We start from the raw sequence: 11,558 nt of genomic DNA, 5'->3' as shown, positions 1-11,558 counted from the left end.
CTCTATTGCAAACAACACCAGTTATTAGCACTATTTTATATGGCACATGTGCTCTTTTTACACAGATTTGTGGCCTATAAAAACATTTTAAATGCACACCGTAAAAACCAATTGTGTTTTGTTTTCCAGTCCAAATATCTAAACGTTTTTAAATCAAGATATATATACATGAGATGCAAAATTAAATAATATTAGTAGGACTTATATCCTTCTCAGAAAAATCTGCTAATGAGGTCAAAAGACTAAAAAATCCTGGTTTGACCTTTGAATTTTTTCTGACCCCGTTGCCAGATATTTTTCTTGTTTTTAACCCTCTGGGCCTCTTCATTTTTGGGTCACACTTGGTACCTTTGCAGTCAAAAGTTTTTCCAGGAAAATCAATGTATAATATTTTGTTCATAAATATTTTTTTTATGTTATTTAGAATTTTGAGGGATTGTATAATACTATGCAATATTTATACATTTTTTAGGAGAATTCTTTTCCCCACTGTTATTTTTTACAATATTTTTTTTTGTTACATTTAAATCATGTACGGTTTTGTGTGTGTGTGTGTGTGTGTGTGTGTGTGTGTTGTGTGGTGTGTGTGTTCACATAGCTAATGCAGTGACAAAACTCACCAAATGTCACCCCATTCCACTGAAGCAAAAAATTATACAAAATTCAAGATTTTTTTGTTCCCTAAGTTCCGACTGAAGAGGCCCAGAGGGTTAAACATAAATGCATCACTTTTGATTCCTCAGCCCTTTAACTGATCCAACATCTCAATTATGAGACTCTCCGCCGGGTCCCCGCTGTCTCGGACAACTGCCAGGCCAAAACATTTCAATCACTGCCATTAATTAGGCCAAAGAGGAATCCAGAATGTTAATGTCCTGCCCCAGTGTCTTTCAGTTCCTCGGTTCACATGCTAATTTATGCAAAGACACGGTGCCGCCATCCCGCCCCTTTACCATGGCAGTCCATTCTTGGGTGACCCCCATCTGCCAGACATCCACCACAGCTCCATCATGCTGGGACGCCATCATCTGTGTATTAGAACAATGCAAACATTCCTATTTCATACGTACATAAAGTTTTAAAGGCATGTGAAAGTTTGGGAACCCCATGCAGAATCTGTGAAGTGATCATTTTAACAAAATAAGAGCAATCATATAAAATTCATGTTATTTTATATTTAGTACTTTCCGCAGTAAGACATTTTACATTAAAGATGTTTACAGCTGAAATGATTAAAATATCCTCCACGACTGTTTTTTTTTTTTTTTTTGTGATGGTTGTTCATGAGTCCCTTGTTTGTTTCCTGAACAGTTAAACTGAGCTCTGTTCTCCAGAAAAACCCCTCCCTGTCCTGCAGATTTTTTTCTTTTGCATTTTTGAACGCCTTTCCAGCAGGTGACTTTATGATTTTGAGATGCATCTTTTCACACTGAGAAACAACTGAGGGACTCAAACACAACTCTTAAAAAAGGTTTCAAACATTCACTGATGCTCCAGAAGGAAACACGAAGCATTAAGAGACCGGGGGGGGCTGAAAACTTTTTTGAATTTGAAGATCGAGGTAAATTGTACGTAATCTGTGTTCTGGGAAACATGCAAGTATCTTCTATTGCTTCTGAACGGCAGAAAATAAAAAAAATTGGACATGTTCAAAAGTCCCCCACTTACCCAGAATATAGAAAATCAAAACTGAAAGATGGTATTGTCACAGTCATTTTGTTAGGGTTATAAAGGTTTCAGTTTTAGCAATATATAGCAATCATTCACCTTTCTTGAAATAAGTAGTCTACAAACCAGTTTCATCTTTCATCACACACGTTCTTGACTTGTAACTGCACACTCGTTTAAGATGGCCGGAAGGTGGCCATTTTGTTTGGTTCTTTCTTTTCCCTCTCTTTCATGCTTTGCTAGCAGACAACATGTAGAGTTATTTAAAGGCAGACAGCTGGGAAAGCTGCGTTCAAATGGAGCAATTAAACGGCATGCAACACCACAGACTTGTGAAGAGCGCAAGGAGAAATCGGGCATTATTTCCTCCTCGTGCGGCTCACCTCTGCTTCATGCCACACTGTCTCTCCTGCAGGTCGAACATGTTAGCACGCTGCTAACTGATGAATATTTGACTAATCTTTTAAAAGGAAATCAGGAAGACACAACGAAGGAAATACTGAAATAGAATCAACGACTTACAAATTTCCTTCTGCACTTCTGAAAGTCACTGTGAACGACAAGAAATGGGGAGGTTTTATTAGAGCCAGCGTTTTTATTTAAATCTCTGATTATGGATATTTTTTATTGATTTTAGCCAAGTAAGAAGACAATATATAAATAGTATATTTATTGTTAATATATGAATATGTGTATTAGGCATACTGATTATTTTTTTTTAATAAATAATAATTTTAAGATCAATAAATGTAAGTTTTCAATAAATCAATAAATAAAAAAGCCTTTTAATGTAATTGTGTATGACTCCTAATAAATCTTTTTTTTTTTTTTTTTTTTTTTTTTATCCCAGTGCAGATTCAGAGAAGAAACGACATCCACGCCGTGTTTGTTTCTGTCCCTAAATCTGAGGTAGTAGATTGAATAGTTGTGGAGTATAAAACCTCCCTTTGAGATAACTATACAATCTACTGTCTTTCTTATGGAGGCAGATTGACCAGTGGTCCACTGAAGAAACTGTGGGAAACACTTTGACCTCAGCCTATATCTTCTCTATTCTGAAGCTGTCCTCCTGTGAACCTGCAGATCTGTGTGTCTCAAGCTGAGGTAGTAGGTTGTATAGTTTGTGGGAAGGATCTCATCCTATTCAGGTGATAACTATACAGTCTATTGCCTTCCTTGAGAGACACAATGAACGAGAGTAAAAACACATCATTATAAACAATGATAGACTTGTAAATGTTAAAATTGGTCAATAAAAAAACAAATATTAGTAAAGTCTCATACTGTTGTTATATTACAGTTGTTATCATTCTTAGTTTATTTATACTGCTATTTTATTTGCTAATATGATTTATTTTTATTTTACATTTCACAATGTTATTGTATCAGCAAAGCAGTTTTGGTTATCCTAATGAAACAATACAATTATCGTCTTTGATCTATTTATCTATTTTTTGACCCTCTAACACTACCACTTTCTATTCTAATTCTATTATTTTCTTGTCATAGCTCTTATTACTACCCTTGTTTGTCTAATTGCTTCTTTTGTTCTCTTTTTTTTAAGTCGCTTTGGTTAAAAGCGACTGCTAAATGTTTAAATGTAAATGTTACATTTAAATAAAAGGTGGCTCGTTCAGTGACTTATTCTAAGAGGAATATAAACATTTGATAGACATCATGAAAGTCACAAATAACATCTCATATATGTACTTCATAATGAAGCTTTTATTATTATTATTATTTGAAAAAAAAATGCAACATTGCAGGCTCATATGTGTAATTTTGTACAGACATATTATTGTGCAATAAACTACAGATACATGTGCACTATTAATTATCCACATTCAGCCAGACCTCACAGTTACTCAGTTAAAGCTGCGGTAGGTGACTTTTGTAAAAATGTATTTTTTACATATTTGTTAAACCTGTCATTATGTCCTGACAGTAGAATATGAGACAGATAATCTGTTAAAAAATCAAGCTCCTCTGGCTCCTCCCAGTGTCCTATTGCCATTTGCAGGAATACATCGCTCCCGGTAAGAAACAACCAATCAGAGCTGCGGTCCGTAACTTTTTTTATGTGTTCAAAATTTACAAAATGTATATAATAAGTGAGTACACCATGAATCCATTTTCCAAACCGTGTTTTTAGCTTGTACTGAATCACTAGGGTGCATAAGTGTTTATATTCGGACTATTTTAGATTGCTTCGGGGGTACCGCGGCGGAGTAACCCAGTACCTTTGTGATTCTTCATAGACGTAAACAGAGAGAAGTAGATCCGGCTACAATGTTCTTCCGCAAGACGCAAGCAGTTCTGTTTATTAACCGCTAGAGCGTCAATAGTTACCGACTGCAGCTTTAACTACCAAAGACTATAAATATACTGTATACTTGAAAGGGACTTTGTTAACTAATAACTCAGACTTTGACTGAGGTGTTTTAAGGCGCCCTACTTGCAGAACTCAACTCAAAGTTAGATTAGAAAGGTTTAGTCTGGAAAAAAGTGCTATATATACATATACATTTCTTTAGTCTGTATTTATTTTACTATGGAGTCAGTCATGTCACTGGCTCCCCCCTGTGGACTGATTTTCACAGGAACACGAGCATCATGGCTTTCGGTGGTGTTACTAGGAGGAGTCCTGCTGCTGTTGACAAATCATCCTCCTCCAAATCTTCCTGTACTCCCGCTTTATCTTAGGGATTCTGAATGCATACACTACAGGGTTAACCATCGAGTTGGTGTGAGAGAGGAGAATGGCAAAGTACAAAGCAATGGACGGGACATGTATACTCTGGTTATAGTATGTGATTGATTGTATTGTGTGTAACGGCAGCCAGCAAACAATAAAAAGAGCCAAGACTAAAACCAGAGAGGTAGCTAGTTTGTGCTCCTTTTTTTTACATGTACTGGTTTCAGCTGACACACCTGCTCTAACACTTCTAATTTTAAAAAAGATGTAGCAATACAAAGCGATCATGACTGCCAGTGGAGGAAGAAAACAGCCTTCAAAGATGAAGTGGATCAGGTATGTAATGGGAATGACATCAAGGAACTGACATTCTATGGAGGTGGAGTTGTAACGTGTCAGTGTGTCATGGTTGTACCATCCAAACATGGGTAAGAACCCCAGAAAAGATGCAAGGATCCAGCACACAGCGGCGAGGAACCATGAGCGCTTCTTAGTGACTGTAGCCTTGTACCTGTAGAGCAAAGAAAAGCATAAAAAAAAATATTTTTTTTATGAACTATGTGCTGAATGTTGCAAGTAATTTTGCATTAGGATCTGAAAATGTGGTCTCACTTTATATTAAGTGGCCTTAACTACTATGTACTTACATTTGAAATACTCAATTGGTACATCACACTTATTTTGTACATACTGTAAGTTTTTACATTGTAGTTATATTTTATTTAAAGTGGGCCCAAAAAATCTTTCTATTTTATATTATTATAAATAATTATACATGTTTTTATAAATATATTATACTAATAATATACTATTTAAAAACAATTTCAATATTTTTCATTACAAGCAAAGAAACTGTATAAAAAGTATTTTGCTTCAAAGCAAGACAATCTGCACAAAGGTGTTGACATGATAAAACTGCTTTATTTAATCATTTATTTGATTATTTGATCTAAACATAACAGAGAATCATAAAAAAATTTCTTCTTACAACAAACAAAAATATGGATCTCCATGTTTTCCACTCAAATCAACTGTTCTTGCTCATCCCCAGACTCCAGCTCAAAACAGCTTATATTGAAGGCAGTTATTTATATAAATATTATTTATTGAACAAAAATATTTAGTAAACAACAACAACAGCTGCTATGGGATCAAATCCCTGCCAATTGTATTGCAGTCACAGATAAAAAAAAATTGCAAGTGTGAAACCAAAATTTAAAACGCAAGTAAAAATATTTTGCACAAAATTTTTTATTTAATATTATCAGAATACCATATTTTCCGGACTATAAGTCACACCTACGTATAAGTCGCATCAGTCCAAAAATATGTCATGACGAAGAAAAATATATGTGTTGCACTGGACTATAAGTCACATTTATTTAGAACCAAGAACCAAGAGAAAACAAACCGTCTACAGCCGTGAGAGGCCGTTTTCAGAGGAGCACTGAGCAGCATAGAGCGCCCTCTCGCGGCTGTAGACAGAAATGTTTTCTCTTGGTTCATTTCTCTTGGTTCATGTCAAATTAATTTTGCTAAATAAGTCGCACCTGACTATAAGTCGCAGGACCACCCAAACCATGAAAAAAAGTGCGACTTATAGTCCGGAAGATACGGTAGCAAACAATGGTCACGGATGGGAAAAAAATATTGTGTAAATCAAAAATTTAATAACACATTTTTAAAAACTTTAAAGGGGTTATTATTTTCCACATACTGTATATTATTGTTTCTCCCCTATGCCCTGACTTTCTGAAACGTGTTGATTTTTACAAAGCTTATCGTTCTGAAAAGTGAGGTATGCTCTGATTGGCCAGCTATCCAGTACGTTGTGACTGCACAACGAGATAAAACGAGAAGTTATTTTTGGCAGTTTGAAACAGCTCACCAAAGCAAACTTTCTGGGGGAGTTTGTTTTGGCTCCTAAACACCTTTGAGCTTCCATTAGTCCATGGCGGTTACGCAATCGGTGGGTGTGTTCTGGAACTCCACCTTTTTTGACGTTCTTAGAACAGCATTTCCTGAATACACTGGAGTGTCGAATAGCTAAGCTGGCACAAATATATCCACATCTGCATGACACATGGCGGGCTTGAAACGGTGTGGCCGGCGGATTCAATGAAGGAGTGCTACAGTGATGCGAAGAGACACAGAGGAGATGAATTGTGGAATTAAGTCATTATCTTTGTTTTATTCGGGTACAAAAAGTTCATAATGTTACAGTTGAACCACTGATGGCAGATGTAATATTCTGATGATGTCTTTCATACTCTTCTGGAGTACAGTGTACTTTACTTGGCAGTCTATGGGACAGTCACAAGCCTCCCAGATTTCATCCTAAATATCTTGAAATGTGTTTTGAAAATGAACAAAGCTTTTAAGGGTTTGGAACAACATGTAGTAAGTGATTAATGACAATATTTACGAGTGCTGATTAGTGATCAGTTGCAGCTGTGGCTCGTCAATGCTGCTTTATCATGTCTCTGTTTTTGTTCGTTCAGTTGTCGGATTGTTCTGTTTGCTTACAGTGTTCCTAGCAGTTCTGCTTTTCATCTCCTGGGTTCCAGTCACTCGGTTCGGAGTGGATGTTTAGTTTGTCTGTTTCTGTTGAGTTGAGTTCCTGCCTCGGTTTTATAACTAAGTGCTCGTTGTTTTTCACTCTTCATCCCACGTCTTTTCCTACGGAGCAGTCCAGAGTGTCATTGATGATCACGCTGCTTTCAGGACGCGCTGTGCTCTGGGGAACAGCGGTGTGGGAAAGCCAATCACCATGCTGTGCCTCGTTCCAGTCCTTCACAGAAGGCTTAAAGAGAGTGTTTGATCGATCCATTTCGGGATGTGAGGCGGCTTGGAAACTGACGGATCTGCAACAGGGTAATCGTTCAGATACTTACTATTCCATTGATTTCCGCACCCCAGCGGCAGAGACGAAATGGAACGAGGAGGCACAGTGGGACAACTTCCTGCATGGGTTGGCTGACCATGGCCAACAGGAGATCGTCGGGTTGGATTTACCCACAACTCTGAATGGACTGATCAAGTTGGCGATAAGAGTGGACAGCCATCTGCAACGTCATGATCAACAAAGATGTGCAAGTTCACCTGTGACACAGTCAGTCCCATTTCAGATTTTGAACAGATCCAGATCCCAACTGACCAGAGTGGAGAGGGATCGTCGATGGATCAACGGTTTATGTTTACACTGTGGAGCGAGTGGGAATTTTGTTACAAGCTGTCCGGTAAAAGTTAGAGTCTGTGAGGTTATTGACAGGTGGAGTTTCCTTCAAGAAATCCTCTACAGCTACTCTCCTTCTGGTCAGACTACAGTGTGCCAACGCTTTACATACCTGCCAGGCTTTAGTGGACACAGGAGCTGAGGACAGTTTCATTGACACATCACTGGTGGCTCAGTTACTCATTCCGGTGGTGTCGCTACCTCAGCCTATCTCCGTCTACCTCAGGTTATGCCGTCAGTCACAGTAGCCATCAAACTTATCACTTTAGATATTAGACTAGTGTTGATCAATTCCCCGCTTGCTCCGCTGGTGTTGGGTCATCCCTGATTGTCACTTCACAATCCCCACATAGACTGGCAACAGAACACTATTTGTGCTTTGAGCAGTTTTTGTCATGCGTCTTGTTTGGTGTCTGCCTGTTCTTCTGTGTTGTGTTCTGTGTTTCAGGAGAAATCCATGGACCTGTATAATGTGCCCAAGGAGTACCTGAACCTGAAGTGTTCAGTAAGTCTCAAGCTGCCTCTCTTCCTCCACATAATCCCTATGACTGTGCCATAGACTTATTTCCAGGTACATCTCCGCCTAAGGGCAGACTATACTCGCTTTCCGTTCCGGGAAGGGAGGCCATGAAGAAGTATATTTCTGATTCTTTGGCAGTCAAGATCATCCACCCTTCCTCATCTCCTGCGGGTGCAGGGTTTTTCTTTGTGGGGAAGAAGGATGGTTCCCTGCAACCTTGCATTGACTATCAGGGGCTGAATAACATCACAGCAAAGAATACGTATCCTTTGCCGCTGATGTCTTCAGCTTTCGAGCAGTTGCAGGGATCTTCCATTTTTATGAAGTTGGACCTCTGCAACGCTTATCATTTTGCTTGTATCAGGGTGGGGGATGAATGGAAGACCACTTTTAATACCCCTAGGGGGCACTTTGAATATTTGGTCATGCCGTTTGGGCTGTCTAATGCTCCCGCAGTCTTCCAAGCACACATCAGTGACGTGCTGAGAGACATGGTTGATCAGTTCATATATGTTTACCTGGATGACATTTATTCACAATTACAGCCAGCTGGCCACACCTCTGACTGCCTTGACCTCCACCAGGGTGACATTCAGGTGGTCTAGTGCATCTGAAGCTGCATTTTCCAACCTAAAAAGCTGCTTTGTTTTCAGTTCTCTTTCTTGTGACCCCTGGTTCCTCACGTCAATTCGTGGTGGAGGTCGACGCATCAGAGGTGGGAGCTGGAGCGGTTCTCTCCCAGCATTCTTCTGCAGACAGTAAGGTGCACCCTTGCACATATTTTTCCCATCATCTGACTCCCACTGAACACAACTACGATACTGGTAACAGAGAACTGTTGGCCGTTAAGTTGGCCTTGGAACAGTGGCTGAGTTTGAAAAATTGGTTAGAGGGGTCGGGGGTACCTTTCATTGTCTGGAATGATCACAAAAACCCATACATTAGACATTAGATCAGCTATCTAGGCAGGCTGATTTTTCCATCTCTTACCACCCAGGCTCTAAAAACACCAAGCCCAATGCTTTGTTTCTATTTTTGATTGTTCGTAGCGTCCGTGTTCCCCGGTTCCATCGTACCAGAGAGACTGGTCATCTCTGCATTTGTCTGGGAGATTGAGTCAAAGGTTCGTAGTGCCTTACAAGGGGTAACGCCTCCATGCGGTTGTCCACCGAGCTGTTAATCTGTGCCTGAGAACTTGTGGTCCAATGTCATCCATTGCGGTCATTGTTCCAGGATTGCTAGTCATCCAGGGGTCAATCATACCGGTTATCTGGTTAAGCGACGACTCTGGTGGTCTTCTATGGCTCGAGACATTCGTGGTTTTGTTTTGGCCTGCTTGGTTTGCACGGTTAGTAAGACTTACAATCGACCCCCAGTGGGTTCCTGCAGCTGCTGTCAGTCCCTTTGAGACCCTGGTCCCTCGAGATGAAGGGGACACAGATTTCAATACTTGGTGGACTGGGAGGGTTACGGTCTGGAGGACAGAAATTGGGTTCCTGCGAGAGACATATTGGATCACTCTCTTATCGATGATTTAAATTGACAGGTAACAGCCCACGGGAACACCTGGGCAACTCATGAGCGCTGATTAACAATCAGCTGCAGCTCGTCAGAGCTGCTATATCATGTCTCTGTGTTTGTTCTTTCAGTCGTCGGATTGTTCTGTTTGCTTACAGTGTTCCTTGCAGTTCTGCTTTTCATCTCCTGGGTTCCAGTCACTCGGTTCGGAGTGGATGTTTAGTTTGTCTTGGAGTTCCTGCTTCGGTTCGGAGTGGATGTTTATCTATCAGAATGTTCCTCGTTGGATTGCGTTCAGAGATCTGCCCATTGTAGTCCCTGTGCTGCCAAGGACCAGCTGCACATACAATTTCCTGGCCAGTTGTTTATTCTCTTTGAGATTTTTTTTCATGAATAAAGGGATTATTCACTTGCAATTGAATCTCGAGTTACAGTATCTGTCCTGACACATATTTATTGATATGTTACTTAGTGATAAAAAAAAACTATAATTTAACTTTATTTGGAGTATTTCTTTATTGCACAATGTCTTCTTAATATTATCAACCTATTATATTATTAACTTATAATGTGGTTATTAATTAATAATTAATAATATTGATAAAATAATTTAATTTAAATAATAATATCTGCCTTTATATACAATATATTTAAACTTTTTTTTTTTTTACTTTTAGTTCATCATAAAAAAGTGGACTGGAATGCAGACTTGGGGGGCTTCTCAATACTCTGATTGATGCTTTCTCATTTTCTCGCTCCTCCGTCCTCGAGCCTGTGACCCAGAAACCGATCGAACTCAGCTATCTTGAAGGACATAAAAATTACGCTATATTGATGTGCGCATGCCCAGTAGCTGCAGCTTATAAATGTCTTAAATAACAAAACTTGAAAACAACAAGGGCAGATTTCTTTAGCGCAGCTGATGACATGATGAAATGATGCTTTAGTGGTCAAGAATATTCCAATGTACAAATAATTATTCCTTTGATTCCACTGTTCTCATTTTCTTTTAATGCATTCTTCCCTTATACCCTTATAAGGTGTTTGGAGCTAAGGCACGAGGAAAAGAAATGACGATGCAGAAATAAGAAATGACAAGCACCCAATCTGCACAAGAGCTGACATGATCAATGAGCTTTATTTGATTATGTATTTGATTTTTTTATCTAAAGGTCGTACAGAATCTTAAATATTTCGCTTTTGCTTTCAACAAACTTTGCATGCATTAAATTCCATGCTTATGTAATTTCAAAGCCCTCTGGAAGCCAACTCACCTGAAAGGGATACAAACCCGCAGACATCGGTCCACAGCAATAACCAGGAGGGTGAGCACTGAGGCTTGTAGAGGCACGATGAGAAAACAACTGATGAAGAAACAGGCATGGAAAGGGATTTTGATGTGGAGGTCCACAGTCACAGCCAGAGGAATTGCCACAGCCCCAACCAGGAAATCAGCCACTGCCAGAGACACGATCAAGCAGAAAGTGGGTTTGTTCAGGGCTCCACTTCTCCACACGGCCCAGATCACCAACATATTGCCCAGACAGCATCCCACTGCAATGAGCACTTCAAGAGAGATGTAAAGGAATTCTCCACCAGAGATCATTGTGGTTGCAGGACTGGAAGCCACTGTGTGAGTACTAGATTGACAGTTGCTATAACAGGCAGAGAGGAAATAGGCTATTTTCTGACTACCAAGAAAATAAAAGCCTTCACACCTTTAGAGCTCTTCCGGAGGATGCTCATTAACCCTCTATGGTATGGAGTTGCCATATGGCAACAATTTATTTATACTCATTTCCTTGTTATTCAAAAAAAAACTATGATATATGACATTATGGGAATTAAAAGGGTAGGCCTTAAGGTAGCCAATGATGTGCGGTTTTTAAGTCACATGGCAACTGAATGTCCTCCCAAAACTC

General features: G+C 39.3%; 1 protein-coding gene across 1 annotated transcript; it reads right to left on the bottom strand.

Annotated features, from left to right (window-relative positions):
• Positions 1-3,965: 3,965 nt before the first annotated feature.
• LOC113071177 (adenosine receptor A1) lies at positions 3,966-11,285 on the bottom strand. Its single transcript, XM_026244554.1, has 2 exons — positions 10,911-11,285; positions 3,966-4,874 (listed from the first exon to the last, which is right to left on the bottom strand). Exons 1-2 carry the CDS (start codon positions 11,240-11,242, stop codon positions 4,301-4,303), a joined length of 906 nt encoding a protein of 301 aa, XP_026100339.1. The 5' UTR covers positions 11,243-11,285; the 3' UTR covers positions 3,966-4,300.
• Positions 11,286-11,558: the final 273 nt, after the last annotated feature.

Source organism: Carassius auratus, unplaced genomic scaffold, assembly GCF_003368295.1.
Source record: "Carassius auratus strain Wakin unplaced genomic scaffold, ASM336829v1 scaf_tig00006410, whole genome shotgun sequence".
Lineage (NCBI taxonomy): Eukaryota > Metazoa > Chordata > Actinopteri > Cypriniformes > Cyprinidae > Carassius > Carassius auratus.
The sequence above is the reverse complement of the archived record's forward strand: the minus strand, read 5'-3'. Positions and strand labels throughout refer to the sequence as shown.

Bases quoted from the DNA above. Each gene is read 5' to 3' on its own strand.
- LOC113071177 (XM_026244554.1), bottom strand. From the start codon at position 11,242: ATGATCTCTGGTGGAGAATTCCTTTACATCTCTCTTGAAGTGCTCATT. The intron at 4,875-10,910 runs GTGAGTTGGCTT...TTTGCTCTACAG, and splicing joins CGGGTTTGTATCCCTTTCAG to GTACAAGGCTACAGTCACTA.